A 23,942-nucleotide genomic window follows, 5' to 3' on the forward strand; every position below is an offset into this window, starting at 1 on the left:
TTGGGGCAGTTGTGGGAGGTCCGCCTTGGATATGAATTCTTTAACCACTTGCGGATCCCCCTTGTGTGAGGTTGTGTGTTCCCTGAAAAAATCTTCTATAATGCGGCATTTACTCTCCTCAGAATATGTGTCTTTGTCTGATTTATCTCGCAGAAGGTCAATTCTGTTTTGTTTAATTTGTTTACCAAGTTTAGCGGCAAATAGTTTGTTAGCTTTGTTTCCTTTAGTGTAAAAAAATTATTTAGTGCTCATCATGCTGTATGCCGCCTTTCCCATATGATGCGCTTTCAGGGCCTTTTTCGCCACTCTCAGGTCCCTTAATGCGCGCCGGGAGGGCTTTGTCTCGTGCCCCCCTTCAAGTCTGAGTACTTACTCCTCTAGTTGCTCTCTCAGGAGTCTCCTAGCTCTCCCTCGTTGTGTTGCCTGTTCTATCAAATGGCTCCTGAGCACCTCCTTACTCGCATCCCAAATCGTTCCCCAGCCCACCTCTCCCGTGTCATTCTCGCTAAAATATGCTACGATAGTTTCTCTAATGTTTGCGCGGGTCAGTGGGTCATCTAACAGGAAGTAATTTAGCTTCGAAGCAGGTTTCCTTGGTAGGGCCGGTCCAAGGGGGGCTATCGCCAACAGAACCGGTGAATGATCTGCAAGCGCTTCGGGGAGTATGTCCACCATTCGGACATATTGAATCAGTGAGTCAGATATAAAAAACACGTCTAACCTTGAGAATCCCCCATGGACCGCCGAAAAATAGGTATAATCCCTTTCTTCCTGATGGCAGTATCTCCATACCTCAATCAGGGAGTGGTCTTTCAGTAGAGAGGTGAGGGCCTTAAAATTATTTCTGTCATTAGCTGTGGGGGGTAGGGTTTTGTGAACTAGGGGATTGACCACCGCATTGAAGTCCCCCCCCCCCAGAATCACTTCTCCCTCAGCATGATCAGGTATCGCTTTTGACAATTTCAGGATGAATTGTCTTTGGTTACTATTGGGGGCATAGATCGAGATCAGAGTGACCTTTACGACCATCTAATATGGCGTTGATCAGCAGGAATCTCCCCTCCTCTTCTCGGACCACTCCCAGAGTTTTAAATGAGATCCCCTTGCGCTCCAGGATGACAACCCCTCGCTTTTTCATCCCGCTAGAGGCCAAAAATTTGGTGGGGTAGAGCTTATCGTTGAGGCGGAATTCATCAGCCGGTTGTAAATGGGTCTCCTGAAGGAATAAGAATGATGCATCTAGGGATTTTAATCTATGGAAGAGGGCTTTGCGTTTCAGAGGGGAGTTTAATCCCTGGACATTGAGCGAGATGAATTTTTAGCAAGGGGTTGCCATGGTGTATTCGCGAGCTGTAACTTTTGGGATTGAACTTTACAGTGCAGCACGACTGAGTGTTGTGGTAAATCAAAGCATAATGACCCCTCACCAGTTGCCAGATAGGGGTAAACATACAATAACTAAAAAAGGAGCTATAATAAAAGCTGGTCATCATTAATGAGCATGTTACCTTCCTCAAAAATTGCATTTTCCTTAGTCCCCAAGGTAATTTGAACCTCATACAAAACATGTCAGGAGTCATCCATTCCGATGCCCAGATCTATTTTCAAACAGGATTTTCAGAACTTACAGAACTTTCAAGCCCGGACTCGAGACAATCTAACCATAAGCTCAAGTGGGGAGAGGGGGGGGGCGCATAATCAACGCGAAGTGACCAATACTTCCAGGGTTCCCCTATCTCCTGGAATCCGCCTCCTCGTCTAAGAGGATCTTAAAGCCCAACCGGGGTCCTGAACCATAAACAACTCTCCACTGAGTACCTCAGAGACCCTTCAAAACTCCCATCCTTGGACTGTTCAAGTTGCTGCCCAGCATTCCCCCTCTGGGTGAGGCCTTTTCAGGGGGTTTGGGTGTTTTCCCCGGGTCTGGTCCACAGTTTGGGGTCGTGGAGTGGTGCGGTCGACGTTGTGACCTTCCCTGCCTCGGTTTCGGTGGGATATGTGGGGCGGAGTCATTCCCTTCCTGAGATCGTGGGCATCATTTTCAGGTGGAGTCTCACCCATTATATCTCTCGCTTCCTCCTCCAAAGTGATTATGTGCTGTTGGTTATGAAGTTCAAAGATCAGTTTACATGGGAATCCCCAGCGGTAGCAGATTTTTCGGTCTCTCAACCAGGATGCTACTTTCTGTAGTCGCCGTCGGCGCGCTAGTGTGTAAGGGGCTAGGTCTTGGAACAATCGGATCTCTGTGCCCTGAAACCGTATTGCATCTGAGTCTATGGCTGCGGCCATGATTTCCTCCTTTTGGCTATAGAAGTGCTCCCGAGTGAGAACATCTGGGATTAGGTTTTTCTTCACCTGGGCCGATGAGTACACCCGGTGTGTTCTATCCAGTTTAAGGTCCTCGGTTGGAGGTAGTTCCAAAAGGGCTCTGAAGAATGTCTCCAGGTAGTCAGCCAGCTCCCGATCAGGTATCTTCCGGGGGATCCCCCGCAGGCGCACATTGATTTTCCTTGATCTGTTTTCTAAGTCAGCTTGTTTAGCCCAGATTTCCTCAAGGTGTTCAATGGCTTTTACTCTACCCGCCAGTACTTCGCTGTCATGAGATTGAACGCAGGTTACATTCTCCAAATCGCTGACTTTGGATTCTAGACCCCCAAGGTGGGATGTAAGGTCTGCCAGGGAGTCTTTGGAGGTTTTGATCTCCTTTTTTATTTCTTGAGTGATGTCTTGTTTAAATGATTTGAACATTCCCTCCAGATCCTCCTTGGATACCGCCATGTTGGTGGGTCGTTTCAAGGGTGGGGGCAGATGAGTTTCAGTTTCAGTTTCAGCCGTAATACTGCTTGTGTGAAGCGAGTCCTGGAGTTGTGGTCGTGGTTTCATATATGTCTGAATGCTCTGTGGCTTTTTTTTGGCAATTGGTTTGGGCATCACTTGCTAGGGTAGCCGTTGTCGTTTAATTGTCTTCACATATAGAACCTCCAGATGCTTCCCAAAGGTAAGGCGCGCAGGGGATCCTCACTTCTAATAAGCTGTTCATAGAGACACTCTAGGACGTATGAGGCTTGAGTTATCTGTTGGGGTGTCTGTAATTGACCCTTGGCGTTGCCTCACCGAGTTCTCTTATGGAGTGTTGACCCCCCCCTCAACCGGCCATCCTCATCTTAATTCTTACTTCTGGGGCCCGCCTTCATCTGCTCCCTGGTTCCCCCATCGATCTCCAATCTGTCCCGCTCAGTTGACTGTTGGTGCCCCCTTCGCTTGAGTCAGTTCAGTGAGAAGTAAAAAGTTCAGCTATATGTTCATATTGCGTTGATCTTGTAGTGTTCAGGCTGGGTTGCATTGCGAGTCATACATCATGGGTGTCGGGTGCGTTTGTGTGTTACAGTCTGGGCGCTATATGGTATCGCAGGAACAGCTTGACCTTCAAAGGTTTATGGCTAGTGGGTCTCTGGCGGTGTCTGACCTGCCGGGCTGGCGAGGCAGCAGGAGCCTCCTTTCCCCGTCTTCAAGCCATCCACCAGGCCCGAGCGCCAGCGAGCCACGGCAGGCCCTCTCGCGCCCCTCCCAGGTTGGCGGTTCTAAGGGCTCATCAGGGGGGAAGGGCGGGATGGGCTCTTGCGGGGGATGGGCTCTTGCGGGTGCCGGCTCCGGCGCCTTGCGCCCCCAGAGCAATCCATCCCAGTGTCGGCAAGGCCGGCTGAGACAGCGAGTCGTGGTCGGGCCGGGAGGGGGGGGGGCACGGGACTCACCTCCTCCTACGGGAGTCTTCTCTTCTTGGGCCGCAGGCCCCCGGCTCCAGGACAGCTCCCAGGAGGACGGATCAGCGGCTCGCCGTCTCCGTGCAGCCGCACGCCTATCCAGTGTGGTTCCCGCAGTTCGGGCCAAACGGACACCTCGCTTCAGCTGTGGCCGGGGTCCCTCAGGGATCATCTTCTCTCATCCGAGCCTCCACTCTCCGCCGCAGGTTCAACCGCCGGCGGCGAGGTGGTTCGGGCGGGTCACGACTGCAGCCCCGCTCCCCCTCCCGATCGGAGGTCCTCTCGCCGCCGCTGCTGCTCTCGTTGGACGACTTCACTCTCCCTGCGATCCCCAGCGGATCTCACGGTGTGTTGCGCAGGCTCAGCAGGGTCCAGTGCAGGGCTCCACGTCTCAGGGGCAGCTCCGGGTGGCTCGCGCCGCCATTTTGTGGATCTCTCCCCGACCCGCCTTTCCAGTCAAAATAAGGCTCCAGGTCGAGCGTTCAGGGGAGAGGAGTGCAGCGGAGGATGCACCACCTTCTTGTGTTCATTTTCCTGTCGTCTTTGGGCGAAAGTTATTCATTATAATGGCGAATGTCAGTCGATCTGGGCGCCGTGACATGGAGCTCACGGGAAGCACGACCGCATGGCGTGCTGCCTAGCCACGCCCGCGCCGCCTATGGTTTTTACATGACCTTTGGTGCAAAAAGTTAGACACTGTTTTTAAGGTCTTTAACGTCTTTAGTCAGCAAATGAGAACGGATTAAAAGGCTACGAGATTTGGTTTTAGTTTGAACCAGTTTGAGAAAGAATTATGTTTTGGGGAATTTGTTTTAGAATCACGTACCATGCAGCTATATTAATGAGCTTTTTTTTTTTAGAGTAGAAAACAGCTTCCATTCAGCAAAGATATATTGCAAAGAGCTTTTTGCAATACTTTTTTCTGGAAGCTGATTGGTATAGTGTGGCTGTGGGCCAGAATAAATAAAGGTGAACTGTGAAAAGCAAGAAATACATGCTGGTAAACTTGCATTGTTGTGAGTGGAAGATTTGTGAGTAAAACAGGAAGCTAGAATAAATAGCAGCATGGTGCAGAAACAGAATGGTTTAATAACTTGGACTAAATTGAAAACCTTACACAGTCAAATTACTGTTTTGTGAATTGTAAAACAATGTTGAATTTAGCAAGCCTTTGTGAAGGTTATTATCAAGAGCACTGCCAAAAAATGAATGCAATACAAATGGTGTAATGCACAAGTAGATGTTTAGATAAACAGAATTATGCGTTTCAGAAAGGTTTTAAAATCCAACAAAGCAGCAATTTTTAGCCTTCCCTACATGTTGCCAATTTAATGAGGGACTTCTTTTCTTTTGTAATATTAATGTGCCGCTTATTTGCTTATTGGTCAGTATTCAAATATATATAGACAGACAGGTCATTTCCCATATCCCAATGCCTACATAAGGTAAAGTGGATAAGAAACCATGGTGTAAATTAATTCTTGCTTTGGAGTTGTGTACAGATAATTAAACCCTTACTCTTAATATTTGTCATAACACTGGCATTTGCTTTTGCCCTGCTAACAGAGGATTTCAATCAAAAAGATTTGAATCGGAAGATAAATTATGATTGAATGCCAAATATGTCCATGGACCTTACAATGACTGGTCCTTAGTATCGGATAAGGTGAATAGACCCAGAGCAAGAACGTAGTAGTGGCCATTGAAAAAAATCATGTCAGCAGTAGTAAGGGCTACTCGCTTGCTAGTGCCCCAAGCAATCCAAGGCTTTGGGCTGCCATAATTTGAAAAGCAAGCATCACGATGAAGGGATAGAAAGTTGGTGCATGAGCAAATAAAAGAATGTTGTGCAAGTGTTTGAATGAATGTTCTGTGCTGATGTCACCTGAAGGATGAGCTGGTATGGATTAGATGCCAAGTGGATGCCTCCTGTTTTATATGTACTTAAAGGCTTAGTGGTGAACTGAACACAGACTGCAAAATAAAAGCACAGACATAACAGGCATTTCAATTAGTTTACCGCAGTGTACAAATCAGCCTGGGCTCCAGGTTGGGTTTTAGAGGGTGCTTAAATATTGCTTTGCTAGGAGTTACAGAAATCTTTTCACCGGCCGTACACTACTCCTCAATGATTCATGGATTTCCAGAAAACCCATTGGTCTAGAACTAAAAGGCCATTAGTTCTATAGAACACATTGTGTCTCTTCATATAATTTCATATTCTTAATTCCCCATCTAAAGTGTTTCTTTCTAGGTTAGACTCTAGAGGCTACCAAAGGCAGAAGACGTCATGCTTTGTAGGTATTTTCGCAATTTACACCAGGCTCCACACTATTGTACAATAAACACTTGAAATACTTACAAAATATAGCTTTTTGTAATTGGAGGAGAGACCTCTTACCAAGTATCATGCAGACTCATTGGCTCTTGTTTTATTTGCGAGGAATGAATGGAAAACAACGTCTGCTCTTGCTGAAATGGCTTGGGGGAGAGGCGCTCCATCTTTATAAGATGTGGAATCTTTGTCTCGGTCGAAGCAGTTTTATTACAACCGGGCTGTGTATCTGGAGATCCTCTTGCAGGATTTGGAGGGGATGTGACTGAATGATGATTTCCAGAGCTTTTTGCAGGCTGGGAGTCTGATGTGTCCTCAATTATAATCAGATCTTTAGGCATTTCTTTAAATTGATATACAAGTCTCTGCCCTTCCACTTTTGCCAAAATCCCACGTTGGTAATAGTACCTGCAGAAACAAACAACGTGCGTAACTGTAAATAGCAGAAACACTGTCTAAAGTTTAGCTCCATCTTTTGTTGATGTTAAGCCCGCCTTCTTTTAAATATCCCCTTTTAAAATCCGGGTGGCCGGAAGCAGCTTGCTACTAAACCAACACTAAATACAAAATTAAACAAATTATCATGTCAACTAATTTCTTTTTCTCAACAGGCTACTCCACGCATGACTGTGCTCCACTAGCTGCTAAGTGCAGTACACATTTAATTTGCATCAGCAGAGGCACTGTGCCAAAATGCTTCCTTTTTTGCATGGATATACTTTATTCTTTTGTACATTAAAAGTTTGATTATGCTTTAACAAACGTGACCAAATGGTGCTGAATAATCGAATATGCCGGATGACCTAATGTTGGTAATTTATTATAGCTCAGCCATTAAGACTTTTTATAAATCAAAACAATAGGTAAAAAAAAACACAGAAAGCACAATAATTAAAACCAAATCTTAAAACCAACAAATATTACTAAACAGTCATAAAATATAATATTTGTTTGATGAAACACCACATTTTGGTCATCTGATTAAATGAGCACATCATTCCCACCATAAAAACGTTCCCAAATCTGGTCATACGAGCATTCCACTTAAAGGACTCTATCAGATGGCAATAAAATTCTCCACCCAACAAGGGAAGACCATGAGAGAGATCCATCAGCGGATATGCGAACACTGGTTGTGTTTGAAAAACTTGGTGCCCGAAAAACCGATGGTGGCATATTTCAAGGAAAAAAAATCACACAAGTACACAGATTTCCTGTGGTTCGTGATTGAAATCTTAAGATGTCCAGCATGGGGTGGCGATCGTGACCTACTGTTAAAACCAAGCAGAAGTGGATACACATGCTTGATTCAGTTAAGAAAGGACTGAATACTTCCATAGAGTAGAACCTGTTTCTACACTGATCCTATTGTTGAGCCGGGAGTCCGGGAGTAAGAAGTTCGAACACTGAGGGCCTTACTACCCTGGAGGTTGTACATACACTCTAGCACAATAGAAATGCAATCTATTCGAGGGGGCTTCCACTGAAGTGTTGTAGCAGGACCATCAAAGGTACATTACTGTAACGCTCACCTGGCTCCCACGGAGGCGCTGGCCTGGTTCGCGCTTCTGTGACCTCTTCTAAGGTGATGCGCAGGGTTCGGAAGACGCACTGGACCGGGCCCCCAAATCTGGCTTATCTGGCTCGCAGAAGTATCCTTCTTAGGGTCTTGAAGGACGAGCTCTCCATCCTGCTTCTGATGCAGGGGCGCGTTGGTATCCAGTTACTTCACTGGATTTTCGGATTGTTGAGAACCAAACTTGCTTGGCTTCCAGGTAAGTTTTTTGATAAGAGGTTCCCCTTGTGTCCATGCATTAATGTACTAATGCTAGTGTCTTTTTCCCCATAGGGGCCGGGGTACGGAATGCCGGGGAACAGGCACCGACCCGAGATGAGAGGTGAAATCCTTGTAGAAATCAGGTAAGTCTTTAATGAGCGTTTTTTGGTAATGTCTTTTCATTCGCTCATTAACGCTGATGTCTCTTTTTCCCCTTAGGGGCCGGGGTCCGGAAATGCCAGGATGCGATGAAGAGGGAATGAATCAACAAGTAAGTCTTAACATGGAGATTTAGCTTTCCTTATTCCCTTCTCTCTTTCACCTTTTGTTCTGGTCTTTTTCTCCCTAGGCGCTGGGGCGTGACTGCGAATCCGGATGATCACTGCTGAACATGGAGGTGCCCTGTAAAGGCGAGTGGAATGCGGCGCTGCAGCGATCGACGCAATGAGCTTTTAAATAAGTCTTCCTTTTCAGGATTGTCGGCGAGATGTCTCCGGGATGCGGAATTTAGCAGGTAAGGACTTTTCCTTCTTCTGTTCTCTTCTTCTCTTCCTTTGCAGGTGATCCAGGATGCTGGCAGGCGTGGCAGAAGTCAGGATGCAGGAGCAGACACGGTGAGCATCCAGCTGCTAGATGCAGAACAACGCGAAGCACGTGTGGCTGTTCGGGTGGAGTTTAAACGGCCTTGGAAGAAGTTCCAGGTATGTATCCTTCCTCCAATCAGGTATGTATCCTTCCCTGACCACGCCCGGATGGTAAATGGTCCCACAGGTAAAGTAGTTCCTTTCAGGCCTCAAGGAGGCCGGGATCCTGCAGCATGGTCTGCATCAGGTAAGTGCACCCAAGCACTCCCATAATGAGCCTGGCGCGTATGGCGCCAGGACGGATGTCTTTTATGAGCCTGGCGCCAGGACACTGTCCAAAGGGCCCCTATATGGGGTTGCTGGGTCCTTCCTTGGGGAATGGATGTCCGCTTTCGGGGACGCAGGGCTTGAACCGGCTCCCCGGGAGCGGGCATCATGACAATTACGCTTAAGTACTGCCCCCTCCCTTTTCCCTCTCTCGAACCCCCCTTTTCACTCTGATCTTCAACTTTGAATAGTTTTGGTTGTAAAAATAGGTACATTTTTCATAACAGCACTTCACAACGGTGCTTGACACTCCCCGTAGTTTTTTGCGCAGCATAGAGCTCCAGCCAAGTAAAACATGAAGAATGTTACTATTGTAAATAAAGATTTTTTAACAGAAAACATTTTTTTACAATTGTCCGTTCAAGTATTAGGTTAAACTGCAGGGGTCGTCTTAAAAGACGAACAATTTACGTAATAAACATATATTCTTTGCCTCTACATGGCTGTATGAGCGGTTTAAGCATGACTGATGAAGATTTCTTTTCTGATATGATCACAATGTTTGATCTTATTGCAATGAACATGAACATGTTACTGCCAATATCATCGCAGGCGATCTAAATTTACATAGTTTATGTCACTCTAAGAAATTCCACTCAACTAGAACTCAAAGATGGATCAGTTTAACGCTTGACCGGCAAATGCTTATGCTCAATGGAGCCATTGAGGAAGATTATCCGGCTAAACCCACATGGCACAGTCACTTACAGCAATCTATTATGCCTACACAGATTCTAAATTATTCACACAGATTAGCAGGTTTTTGATTCAGAGCCAAACTCAAAGTGACCATAAACAACTGTTGGTCACTTGGTCTCGGCCAATTCAAGGTATTGAGAAGATTTTGCAATACTATAACGGCAAGGTTCTAGTGATAGTGAGAAATGGTCGCAATTGATTTATTTGTAATCATAGACGATTGCAGGACCTACAGGTAGCTTTACAAACTCATAATGATATGGCTAAGTCTAATTCTTTTATCAGATGGACTATACTTTGAGTTTATATTTATTGCAGGAGATATCCAATACATCGATGAAACCTATGTTCAAACACAAGCATAATTTTGACATGGAGATCAAAATGAAGAAGCTTCAGTTGTGGCAAGTAATACGACTGGTACCAGCTACTGATACATATAGAAATCATAAAATTAAGACTCTAAAGTCCCAATATAAGAATTGGATAGCCTCTAGAAGATCCATATTGTACCAACATGATTGTGAGACAATGCTTTGTGCATTTGCCTCTAGAAGCACAGGTACAATATGGCACGTGCTTAACTCTTCCACTTTAACTTCACAAGCTTCTCTTCAAATCAATGCTGTCCCTGAAGCTACTTGGGTTAAACATTATACACAACTTTATTCTAGAGAAAATAATGTATGCAATATAAAGAACTCACTCGTCCTTTGTTTCCTCCATTAGAATTTGACATAGATGACATCAAAATGCTCATTGATAGGTTATCCTCGTCTAGAGCTGCTGGCCCAGATGGTTTGTCCAATAGCTACTTTAAAGCTAATCCTGACCACTGGCCTGATATATTACTCTTAATACATCAAGAGGTAATGCGAACGCAACGCGTTCCTGCTAGTTGGAGGATGTCGGTAATAGTACCCATTTTTTAAAAAGGAACGTGACAAAACCCAGAAAGCTATTGCCCGATAGCTCTGCTTCACGCGCCGGGGAAATTGTTCTCCAGGCTAATACTGAGAGAATTTACATCATGGATCAATCGAGGTAACTTTTTTGATTTGTACCAGAAGGGGTTTATTCCTGAGATGGGAACCTCGATCAATCTTAACGGTCTCAGCAATACAACATCAAATTGACAAATCAAAGCAGCCAATATATATGGCCTTTGTCGACTTTAAGTCGGCGTTCGACTCTGTCTGTAGGCCACTTCTGTTTCATAAATTAGAAATAGCAGGAAGTCCATCCAACTTGCTGAACTTAATAAAACAACTCCACACAGACACATTGATAACTGTTCAGCTAACATCTGATGGCAAGTTGTTGCCTATGATGAAAACCGAACGTGGGCTGAAACAGGGGTGTGTACTTGCGTCAATAATATTCAATTTTTTCATCTTTGATATGGGTACATTTTATTCCACCATATTTACAGATCACCCATGTCTAGGTCTGCATTTAATAGCTTGGCTATTTTATGCGGATGATCTGTTACTATTATCTAAAACCCCAATTGGCCTACAGAAGCTTTTAAAAGAACTGCAGTAGCAAAATCTTCACGCAAAAGTACATACAAATGGAAACTCTGTGGGAATGTACTTGATGTAGTACGGCAATATAAATATTTGGGAATAAATATACGCGATCACAATTCGGAAAACTCCTACAGCCAGGATCTCCAGGCAAAAATGTGGTCAGTAAGATCCGTAAACAAAAGTACTGCAAATTCTCCTATGCATCTTTGATCAGCTTTTATTTGCAGAAGGTGACTGCTATTATTTTTATTGGTTCTGATACTAAGAGCCCGAAGATACAACAGTTTTGGTTGCGCCTCGAGAGCAAATTTTGGAAAAAGATCTTATGCTTACCACAATGTATACCTATGTTTGCCATAAAACACGAATTGGGGCTTTTATCACTTCACACATTGTATTGTTGGAAGTTGCTCGGTCTATATAGGAAATGAATCATGGTTTCTGCTGGTGATCGCCTAATTTGTATACTTGCTGATAATATGCTAGTTTCAGATCATGCATTCCCTTGTAAGTGGCGCAGATTTGTTATTGATATTATGGATATGGCAGATATCACTGCAGAGTTGCTGATCTCTAATCCTAATAAAGCGAAGACGAAATTGTGGCGTATGGATTGGATCTGCACTATTGAACAATGCAAGCAACATAATATCTATTCAGAAGTTGCGAAAATAGATAAAGCATTTAAAATTCCAGAACAGTACCTAATGAAATTTCCAGCACATGAGCTCAGACAGATATATTTCTGATTTCGAATCAATGTGGTTAAGACAAAACAAATAATGGCGCATCGTCGCCTAATAAAAATGATGAGTCTTGCTGTAGATTCTGCAATATACCAGCATGTGATGAGACATTGTGCCACCTACTTACAGAATGTAATACCTTACTGATTAAGCGATATTTGCTTTTCAAACCTCTTTTTGAACTTGTGGGATAGGTTTTACCATTCAAAATTACCCATGGTTCAGGTAGCGATAGCTAAATTTATAAAAACAACTTAAAATTGAAGAATGGCCTAAGTAGATAGATAGCTTGATTAGTAGGATGTAATATAGTTGCTGTTATGAATTTTGAGGAAGTTTTAGTTGTTCCTCTACATATTGGACACAGATTGCTCTTTGAAATATATTTGTCCAAGCTTGGTAATAATCAAACTCATAGTAACATCTTTAGGCCATCTAAACCTGTGTCTTTTTATATATATCTGTCAATATCAGTTAAAATTTGCGTCATCACCTTTTTACTAATTGTAATTTAGTTTTTGTTGTTTTTTTGTTATAGGATGTCAAATTATGTAATTCTGTATTTGTTTAGTTTGTATTTTATTATTCGTGTTAAGTTTTATCTTTTCTGTTTGTGAAAAGTTCTTATGAACTAACACACAATAAAAGAAATAGAAGAAAAGAAAAAAAAAAAGTCTTATACTAGGAGTTGAGTCTTGTACTACCTCAGTTTAATGGTTTTACTAAGCCCTTAGTTGGAAAAACTGTTCTAACAGACACTTAATTCAGTGTTCGCTTTTGGAATACTCCATGCATCTGCATTAAGTAACAAAGACGTCAATCCACTTCTGATCAGAGTGATCAGGCACAATATGTAGATATTGCATTGACTTGGGTTGGCCTATGTTTGCATGACAAAAGAAAAGTGGTATCCATTATTGGGATTACATTGATTTTCTTTGGATAATTTGCACCCTTTGTGTCAGGACTGTACTTACTTCCCTTGAATCCAAGTTCTTCCAATCTTTGGTTATTTATGATCATTGATTTTTCAGACTGTGTTGGTGTGTCCTCAGACACAACTGCATAGGAGATTGTAGGTCGCAGAAGCAATTTGACTTTTTGTATTCAGTTTTCCCAAATTTGTAGTCACTTTACAGCACGATATGTGGAATCAGCGCGCTGTGAATTCTTTTCCTCAACTAGGGCATGCACAACAGTAAACCAGGCTTCAAGCAAAGTTATTACCGGAGAGAAAAGTACAACAGAACAGCCCATCGACAGAGACAAAAAGACCCAGGACCATTAACTAACAGGAGATACCCAATAATACAAATATAAATATTGAAGATTTAGATCACTGAGAAAGGATGAATATCCATTCCGACATGGCTTGACCTTTAACGTACCTCAACTCATCTAATATATTTTAGCAACACGAATACCATGTCTGCTGAATGTTTGCCATGTACAGTGGTCCTTAGTATAGAACGTTCACTTGTAAACCGAAATAAGTGCAACACTTCAATTCTTGCTCCGCCCACCCCACCCAAATGATCCTTTGAGAACATAAAACCAGCGCCAAGTTTTCTTTTTAAAATCGATGAATGATTTCTATCAACAGGTCAAAGCTATTTTTAGTAAATTTCATTGAGATGCAAAACAGGAAGGTACCTATCAATTTTCTTTTCAAAAAGGTGTACAGTATAGAGGTAAAGGTGGCTTAACGGCTTGTCAAGACCTCTGTACTCAAACAGGCTGGCATCGATTCAAATCCCAACACAGTCTCTGTGCCCTTCAAGATAAATAAACAGAGTGACATGAAAAAGTGGTAAATACGTACATACCCAACACAAAAGTGGTAAGAAGCGGAAAGGGAATCTGTCATGAAGGAAAACTTGATATTGTTTTTTGCAGCAGTTAAATAAAATCCTGCTGTTCTCATTTTCTCCTACTGAATTCTTACCTCAGTGCGCGGCCCATTGTTTCATAATTCATCTCAGGTTTGTTTTTGTGCTTTCCCCATAACTTTGAAACAGCTTTGGAGTCTACCAATTTAAATATCCCCTTGTCCCTCTGTGTCCATTTGATGTACTTAGGGCATGTATTCCTGTCTTGAAGAAGTGCCAAAAGAAACTCCCACAAGTAGATTGTGTTACCTAAAAATAAAAAAACAGAGTATTAGCAGCGTCGGCAATCACTTCATTCAATAGAAATGTCTAGTTTAAGGAAGGCATAGTATCAAAGCAAGACAGACACAAGTGACCACAGTTCAAAGGTGTTTATTTAACCTTATTCAAGGGATAAACGCCTATCTAAGCCTACACCTAAGATGGGAGCAAGTTACTACCATCAAATAATAATGCTGTCCTAGTGCAGTCTTGTCAAAATAAAAGAGCCTATACTAAAAAGAAAACTATTCCCAATCCTTACAGCTAATTTACAAATGGTGTGGGGAAATCTTCATTAAAAATAAAGAAGCGTTCACAAAATGATAAGTCAGGATGTTCAGGCCGTTGGCCTCCCTTCCTGACGTTTTCAGCACGGGACAAGGCGGTTCACTTGAGCATCAAGGCCTTCCATGTTCAAGTCTCTTCCGTTCAAAGTCTCTTGATTCAGAAGGCCTGATTTACCAAAAAACAACGAAAAGTTCCTTTCCAAATATTCAAATCGGGCGATTCACTTCACCTCGGATCCCCTTCAGCCGGGCTCAGATCCCTTTTCTCAACACAACCTTTCATTTAGATCCCCCTCTTCTGGGTTCAGATCCCTTTTTATACGTTTAGTCTCCCTCAGCTGGGCTCAGACCAATCTCAGTTTGTTTTAGCCATCAAAGACTTTCGAATGTGCACAGGATTTAGCTTGACCTGTCTCAGGGCCACTTTGAGTTCACTGCTCAATAATTCTCACACACTCAGTTGGATACCAAACAGAGACCTTCGATTGGGCACCCACGTGGCGCCGGACCACTCAGTGAAACCGAAATACACAAAGTTCAATCACATGCGCCTCATCTTTCTTTATACAATGTTGCCGCTTGCAACCTTGTTCGTAACACAGTCCAGTCTGCTATCAGTCTCTCCGACTGACCGGCTGTGTTAGCTGGCACTGCTTTGTTGTCGGAGCCAAGGAAAGTACCACGCCGGCAATCGCTTCTCCCCGCCTTGGCTATCAATGCTGGAGGGCCCTGTGTATGTTTGACACACAATGCACGGTTGTTCAGCTGTTATTCCCAGCCTTATGTTTCTTTTCCTCAAGGTCTTGTGAAAGTGGCGGTTCTTCTCCGAAAAGGTCATGGGTAGTTCCCCCCCTTGCAACCGTCTCTGGTCTTGCCGCCTTTCTTTTCGGTTTAAACTGCCATCTCGGAATTGCTGCTTCCTCGTGCGTTTTGCCTTGCTAAGAGTGTGCTTTCGTGCTCTGCCTTTCATCTGTGTGGGGAAGTGTGAAGTCAGGTGTGTGTAATTATCAGTAATTGCCCGACTCTGTCTGACCCTTGTGTTGGGACGTCAGGTATACGGCTGGGGTGTTAGTCCGTTGTCGCCCATGGTGACCTATCCGTGAGAGTGTTTGTCCCAGGAAGGGGGTGGGGGGCCTGGTAGGATGGGGAAAAGGTGTTATTGGAAAAAGGGTACCGCGTCTCACCCTCCAGTGTCCCACTTCAACTCCCCTGAGGACCCCTCATCCAGGTGAACCTCCCGCACTGGTCAACCGCCAGGAACTGGATCCAAAAGCGATGGCTGTGTCCTGGCCACCTGGATGACAGATCCCCAGGGACTGGCGGGTGAGACACCTCCAGGTTTCTCACACTAGGCAGTAGGAGAACCAGAGCCATTGCATGTACTCTGTGCAGGCATATTTTATCTGGTGCATCGTGATATTCTAGGGTGGTTTCTGGGTGTCCCCAATTTCCAAATTTGGAGTTGTGGCGAAAGAACAAATAAGACAGATTTTTCATTTATCGCACAGATAAAAACATGTGTCATGGCATTCAGGAGGGCACGGCCAACCAATCAGAGATATTACCTTACTAGAGCCCTGGTTATATCCTGACTGGAGTCCTGCAAAAGTGTTGCCATGGCGTCCCTGTAAAAAGAGGACAGGAGCTCCAGCGGATGTAAACCAAGATGTAACCTGAAAGAGCCAACTGTTTGGCTTTTAAGTAGGCATGGGATAGCAATTCGACATGCACTGCCATAATGGTACTTAACTGAAAATACGATTTGATTGCTCAATGCTTGTATTATACCAGTAACGCATTAACATCAGTATTTAGGCCCTTACATCTCATAGGATTGCCTAGAAATATCACTGACAGGCCTTCAGCACAAAGGTTCTGTTGCTGCTTGCTGGAGCCAGCTCCAAGAGTTCCCAAGGGGGTCTTGCACTTTGGAGAGTGAGGGGCAGGTAGAGGGTGGGAATAGCCATAGGGATTAACATCGACATTTGCAGTCACTGGGTTGGTTTTTTGGTAAATAATCAAACACTGAGAAGCTTCCTCACATCCCATCCCCCAACTATCCGTACACATAGGCAATAATTTTGGCTTGGTGGTGCTTAAGCAAAATGGACGCCATCGCCCCTGCCTTGAAGTCCCTCAACTGAATCCCGTTTTAGCAGAGGATTCAATAAATCCTTAAAATTCCAAGCCAAAACCGTGGGATCAGCAATTGCAGGGCACTGTACGTGTGCACATTTAAGAAGAACAAGCATGGGGGCTCTCTGGAAAACCTTGAATCACAAAATGTTTTTTTTTTTGTTTTTCTTATTTTGTTTTGCAATTTGTATAGTGCGCCTAAACGGTAGGGATCTGGGCATGAGAGTGATTTCTAACCTCAAACTTTTAAGAAGGAACTGGAATAAAGCGTCCCAGCCAACTACCTTCAGTTTTGGAAAAACTTCTGACCAGGCCCCAAACCTCTAATACACAGTACCTGATGAGTTCCTTTTCATAACATAATCGGTCACGCCAAATAAGCGCTGCACAGCGGCATGTCGGCGCTGTACAAAACACACCAATCAATAAAAAAAATAAAGGCGAGCTGCGACAAAGGATCAACAAGACATGGAAGGAATAAGAACATTAAAAGGCCTTAACCTAAGAGCCAGTGACTGCACAAACGTCAACAGGGCAGTATGCAGTTTCTTCAAAAAGGATTAATCGATAAACAGCAGAAACCCTCTGATTTTTAAAAGGTTTCAGTAAACCCCATTTCAAAAGCACCACAAAAAATAGATGGGAAGTAGAGAAAATATATAATTAGACAAGGTGGGAGGAGAAGGATATTGGTGGACACCATCTGTAAATACAAAGGGAAGATAGAAAAGAAGAAAAAGAAAGAGGAAACCATTTGTAGAAACCTGGATTTGATCTAAGAACATTGATCCCAACAAACTATACATGGCGTGCATGGCAATGGGAAGAGCAGTGGGTGCGCATGCGCACACCCACACAAAGCATTGAATCAACCCATGAAAACTAATGGATGTGTCAACTAATGGATGTGTCAATTCTTTCTAGAATTGTCCTTTTAAGCACGTGAAGGTAAAATGGCTGGGAACATGGGGCCTTCTACAAGAATTCCAATTTCTAAACCTTGACAGTAAGCAAAGTGTCATGACAGGGTGCCACATGTTAAAGAAGCCCATAGATAAGAAATGGTCCTCTGAGAACCTGTCTCCCTATGTCTCCAATTGTCACACGATGTTGGGCAGCACAGGAACAGAGGGAGATGGAATATGCACACCAGACATCTCTTTGGAAGGCATGAGGCACCATTTCTTACTAACAAAATGCGACAATATCTTACAGAAATAGAACGTTGGTCACTATAATTCTATCGTAACAATTTCAGACAGTTGTAAATTGTTAGCAATCGCTGTATGTGGCGGAGCGCATGAACCTATAACTCTTCCCCTTCGCCCTGCAAATGGTATAGAGGGAAAAGTAGTACTATATCCCATCGTACCTAGACAACCCCCACACCTGTCCCTCCTGCCCCGGCATATTTACTGCTTCAGCAACCACCAGTGAGTGCCCGCATGACAACTTCCCCGAGCACCAGTGGACCACTAAGGGCAAAGAATATCCTCCAAAGTGTTTCAAATATTCACACAATTTTAGACATATCTCAAAAACACTGCTACAGTGGACCTCACCTTACCGGTTAAGGGCACTGCCCTCAAAACCATGGATGTTACATTCCGGTCATTCCCAGTCAGCAAATACACTACCATGCTGCTATATGCTTATAGATGACATATGGAGGATCTGAAATCAGATGAGGGCAGCTCAGCAGCATACTTCTCATATCTGAACGTGAATGATTTCGGAATGAAATTTACCATAACAGAGAAGAATACTCATCACATTCTTCGATTTGCAAATATTCATCCAAAATGGATAAATTGAAACAAAAACATTTTGGAAAAGCACTGAAGCAAAAATCCCGGTAGGAGAATACATTAGTGCTAAAAGGAATTGTAGATTGGCTGAAAAATTTGAAAATGAAATTCGAATCATTGGCAAGAGATTTTGGAAACAGACTACAGCAGACACTCTCAATGATGCAGTGGAAAGGGCAAGAACTAGAAACAGTGCAGGAGTATTGCTTCCTAATATTTGACTAAAGCAAACACATTAAACAGTTTCATCACACACTATAATGCAGAAAGTAATGTAATATTGAATTGGTTAAAAGAATACTGCTATTTACTTAAATCACAAATGTCTGGATGATATTCCAAAGATTGATGCTCCTTGCCTTTCTTGCAATGACTGTTAATAGACTTGCAAACATTAATGCTCATGCTTTGACTCCACATTTTCCTTTTCCTCCTACATCTCCGACATCTCTAAAAAGTCAAACTTCCTACTGCGCCTCCTCAGAGGTACTCTGCCTTTCCTCACCTTCTCCCAGAAGCTCACTGTCTCCCAAGCTCTGGTTCTCTCTAGGTTGGACTATTGTAACAGCCTCTTTCTAAATCTACGTGCCTCTACTCTCCGCCATCTGCAACTAATCCATAACAGGACTGCAAGACTTGTGCTTGGCCTCAAGCCCAGGGATCGTATCTCTCCAGCTCTGAAATCTCTCCATTGGCTCCCAGTGGATGCAAGGATTCAATTCAAAACCCTCTGCATTGTACACAAGGCTTTCTGGGTCCTGGGTCCAAAATACTTTCAGCTATCCCTCCGCAAATACCTCCCCTCTCGAGCTCTTCGCTTCTCTACCTCTAACTCCATCAGGGTCAGTCGTTTTTCAAAGAAACGAGCTGGAGGTAGATCTCGGTCTTCAGCTGGGGCCTCCCTCTGGAACAGCCTCCCGCCACTCTAAAACTTGAGGTGAACCATCTCTGGTTCCGGAAGCACCTCAAGACCTTCCTCTTTGCTTCTACCTTCGCTCCCCTGCTGATCTGCTCTCTCTTGGCACTGTGCACCTGGCCACCCTCTGTCCCCTGGGCCCAGGAACCTGCTCACCCTGCCACCCTCCTGCACTGCCTCCTGGCCACCCCTTGCACTGTATCTGTACCCATAAAGTCCCCCACCTCCCATTTTCTTCCTTTTCTGCACTTATTTAGACCTACCCAGTCTGCCTCCGTAAACAGCACGTGCCACTTGCTGGCTGCACTACCACTGTTTGTTGCCTCTATTATCTATTTATTTTATTTATTATTTATCTTTTCTCCGCTACTCCACACTTTCCACTCCCCCCCCCATGTAATTTTGCCCTTTCGCTTTCTCATACACTTGCACCTTCTCAATGTCACTGGGCCTAGTAAGATCGTCCTTTGTTCTCCCCTTTCCCCTCCCTTGCCCTGTCACGCTCTGAAACACTTGTGTACGAGCGTGATGCAAATAAAATATATCATATCATGCAACGCTCCGTTAGTCTCTAAAAGCTGACAGACCGTAACGTCAGACCCTCCAGCTTATAGCGATTTTGCGATCCCGCAAAATGCTGTGAAAACGGCTGTTTTTGCAAAAACACCCATAAAAATTTCCGTTTTTGGAATAAAAAAAACTTTAAAAAAAACTCCAGGGGCCAGTTTGTCAGCTCTTTTTTTTTGACTCAAGAAATGAAATATGCAAGCACATTTCATCACTTGACCGAAAAAAAAAAGAAAAAAAAAAGAGCAGTCCGATCTACAAAGGACATCTGAATGGACGCTTCTTATATGCGCCCATTCTGATGTCCTTTTTCACCCCTTTGTGCAAATCAGGTGGCGTTTCTCGGCATTTAAAAGCGCATCCCAAATTGGCAAGCAAGATGCGCTTTTAAATGTGAAGAAATTGTAGGCCACTCTATGCGCCCACTTTAAATACGTGCACGGGGGGTGCCACTGCTTTACAGGGTCTTTACTGACCCTACTGACACATGCAATGCTTTAAAAAAAAAAACATTTTTAAGTGCGACAGCTGCTGTCTCACTTGAATTTCTGTTCCCCAAATGGGATAGAAATGTGTTTTTTGGGGTTGCATTTTACAGTGGCAGGACCCTTCAAGGGCCAGACAAGGTAAAATGCAGGGGGATCCTGTAGACCATTGTCGGGAGAGCTCTTCCATCACAAACGTATTCAAGGTGGCTGGCCAGCGCATCATTTGCACTACAGGTCAGCACCGTGGAAATGCGCAGGTCACCTTTGAGATTAAGGTGGCCTGCTCTCATTTCCAAAAATGGCTTATCTAAAAACAGCACATCATCTGCTCTATTTTTAGATACCTAATTTTTTAAGGACAAAATCTACAGTTTTCTTCAAAAATTGAAAAATTGTCACAATATGTGAAAGAAAGGAGAGAGAGGGGAGGGATGTGTGAGCTGTGGTGTGGTAGGCAAGAAGAACAAGTTACTTTCTTACCTGGTAACGTTCTTTCGATGGGATGGTCCGACGACGTATTCCATATCTATGACGTGTAATCACCACAGCTGTGCTGCTTCGGAAACTTTTTCGGCGTCTGCGTCCTGCGTCGATGATGTCGATGCGCCGTCGTCGAGGACCTCCTCCGACGGCCGACGTCATCCGATGTGATAAGTAGGACGCACGACGCCCATAGCCTCAGTTGTAGTTTTTTCCCCCAGAACGTGTGACATAAGTCAACTGCCAGTCAGACACAAAGCCTTGCGGAACGTAAGCTGCAATCGCAAAAGAAATTCTGCAGCGGGGAAGGCCGGGCGGGAGCGATATGGAATACGTCGTCGGACCATCCCATCGAAAGAACGTTACCAGGTAAGAAAGTAACTTGTTCTTCGAGGGGATTGGGTCCTCCGACGTATTCCATATCTATGACAGACTCCCAAAGCAGTACCAAAGCAAGGAGGAGGGAAAGAATTTAGAATCAAAATGTAGAATAGCCAATCAAATAGCAGAGCAAAGGACCGCCTTGCCAAAGGCCAGATCCTGTGCTCGGATGGAATCAAGGGAATAGTGACGTACAAATGTATGTACTGAAGCCCAGGTGGCTGCATCACAGATGTTGCGAATAGGAACACCCCTCTGCAGGGCAGTAGACGCAGCCATACCCCTGGTAGAATGGGCCCGCAAGCCAGCCGGTGGGTCCTTACCCGCCAAACGGTAGCACTCCGAGATGGCCAAAATAATCCAGCGAGACAAAGTCTGTTTCGTCACAGCTTGCCCCAAACGTTTACCAGCGTAACCAATAAAGAGTTGATCATCCACTCTGACCCGGGACATGCGTGAAACATAAAAGCTTAAAGCTCTCCTAGGATCAAGCCTATGGAGCCTCTCCTCTTCCTTACCAGGATGCGGAGGAGGATAGAATGCCGGAAGAACAACCTTCTGGGCCAAATGAAATTCCGTCACTACCTTCGAAAGAAAAGAAGGACGAACTCTAAGGACAACCCTGTCCTTGTGAAATACAGTGAAGGGAGGCTTAACTGAAAGTGCCTGTAACTCACTCACTCTGCGAGCGGAAGTAACCGCAACTAAAAACACAGTTTTCAGAGTCAACAGCCTCAAAGGGCAAGAATGTAAAGGCTCAAACGGAGCACCCATAAGAAACTTAAGAACCAGGTTTAAATCCCAACCGGGCACCAGGAAAGGTGACGGAGGGAACACATTAGTGAGCCCTTTCAGGAACTGTGAAATCAAAGGGATTTTAAAGTAAGAACACTCTTCAGACGAGCGCTTAAAGATGGACAGCGCCGCCAGGTAACCCTTAACGGTACCCACTTGCAAGCCCCTGTGGGCCAAAGAAAGTAAAAAGGACAGAACCATGGGGATGTCACATGCAAAAGGATCCACATTCTGAACTCTGCACCAGTCGCAGAACTTACGCCAACGGCAACGGTACAGAGACTTTGTTGCCGGCCTTCGGGCCGAAAGCAACACCTCCATCACGTCCTCAGGGAGGTCCCAATCCTTATACCTCAACCTTTCAGAAACCAAGCGTGAAGGTTGAGGGATCTGACCTCTGGATGGAGAACCTGACCCCCCTCCCGTGAGAGCAGATCGTCTCGGTAGGGAAGACGACGTGGAGGGCAGATGGATAAGTCGAGAAGGTCCGGGTACCACGTCCTCCGAGCCCACGCCGGGGCAATGAGGATCATCCGGGAACCGAACTTCCGTAACCTCCGCAGCACTTGCGGGATGACGGGGACTGGAGGAAACACGTACAGCAGCGGGAATGACCACTCCACCACGAACGCGTCTCCCAAGGCTCCTTTCGGAGGAAATTCCCGCGAGCAAAACCTTTCGCACTTCCGGTTGACACTGGAGGCGAAGAGATCCACTTGAGGGGTCCCCCAAAGGGCGAAGATCTCCAGGAGAATCTCCTGAGCCAACTCCCACTCGTGAGAGATCGCGCTCTGCCTGCTCAGAGCGTCCGCCGTCACGTTTTCGGCACCGGCCAGATGAACTGCCGAGATCGAAACTTCCTGCTGGATGGCCCAGAACTCGAGCTGCATCGCCTCTCTGCACAGAGGAAGTGACCTTGCCCCCCCCTTTTTGTTGAGGTAGTGCATGGCCACTGTGTTGTCCGTCAGGATCAGGACATTCTTCCCTCGCACAGACGGCAGAAAAGCCTTCAGGGCTAGCCTGACGGCCCTCAGCTCCAACAGATTGATATGGAGTCTGGACTCCGACGGAGACCAACGACCGCTGACTGTCAGCCCGTTGGCATGAGCTCCCCATCCCGTGAGGGATGCATCCGTCACGATCGTCACCTACGGCCAGGGAAGCCAAAATGGAGCCCCCTTCATCAAGTTGCCTTCGACGGCCCACCACAGAAGGTCCCGGGCGACCGAGGACGGCACCTGAATGGAGTCCGACATCCTGCCGGAGGACTGCGACCATTGCGTCTTGAGTGCCCACTGCAAAGATCTCATCCGCAGGCGAGCCTCTGGCACCAGAAGAATGCAGGATGCCATGAGGCCGAGCAACCTCAAGAACTTGAACGCTGGGAGCGTCTGGGCATGCTGAAACTTGTGCACCATCCGCTGAATGTGAAGAGCCCTCACCTGGGGAGGAAAACACTGCCCCAGGGAAGTGTCGAGCACTGCTCCGATGTACTGGAGCCGCTGCGTTGGCGTCAAATGGGACTTCTTTAAATTGAGGGAGAAGCCCAGCCTGTGAAGGGAGCGACAGGCGATCGATAGATGATCCAGGACTTGCTCGGGAGAGCTCCCCCTGATCAACCAATCGTCCAGGTAGGGGTAGACGTGAATCCCCCCTTGCCTGAGATGCGCTGCCACCACCACCATGAGCTTGGTGAAAACCCTCGGGGCGGAGGTCAATCCGAACGGCAGGACCCGAAACTGAAAGTGCGAGTCGCCAACCGCGAACCTCAGGTACTTCTTGTGCTTGGGATGGATCGGCACATGGAAGTAAGCATCCTTGAGGTCGAGCGACACCAACCAGTCCTGAAGCTGAAGGGCCTGGAGGAATTGAGAGAGAGTAACCATCTTGAACTTGTCCTTCCTGAGGAGTTTGTTCAAATCGCGCAAGTCCATGATGGGTCTCAATCCCCCGTCTTTCTTCGAAACCAAAAAATAAGGGGAATACCATCACTTGTTCCTCTCCGCCACAGGCACCAGTTCTATGGCGCCTTTCTCCAGCAGGGCTTGAATTTCCTGCGCAAGGAGCGGATCCGGACTCTGCAAAGAGAGGTTCCCCGGTGGATTGTCGCGAGGCCTGTGCCGAAAAGGAAGACAGTAGCCGTGGGTTATGATCTCCAGAACCCACACATCTG

At 45.3% G+C, this 23,942-nt stretch overlaps 1 protein-coding gene across 2 annotated transcripts in view; it reads right to left on the reverse strand.

Moving 5' to 3' along the window:
* LOC138481152 (ETS-related transcription factor Elf-1-like) overlaps window positions 1–23,942 on the reverse strand; it is a 621,807-nt gene that overhangs the window by 39,087 nt on the left and 558,778 nt on the right. For both annotated transcript variants that reach the window (XM_069613090.1, XM_069613091.1), the window contains 2 exons: window positions 13,707–13,899; window positions 6,163–6,504 (listed from right to left, as the gene is read on the reverse strand). In XM_069613090.1, coding sequence (XP_069469191.1) covers window positions 6,163–6,504; window positions 13,707–13,899 — 535 coding nt within the window. The remainder of the gene's footprint in view (window positions 1–6,162; window positions 6,505–13,706; window positions 13,900–23,942) is intronic.

The sequence above is a fragment of the Ambystoma mexicanum genome, chromosome 5p (assembly GCF_040938575.1).
Source record: "Ambystoma mexicanum isolate Mex_15411 chromosome 5p, UKY_AmexF1_1, whole genome shotgun sequence".
Classification (NCBI taxonomy): Eukaryota; Metazoa; Chordata; class Amphibia; order Caudata; family Ambystomatidae; genus Ambystoma; species Ambystoma mexicanum.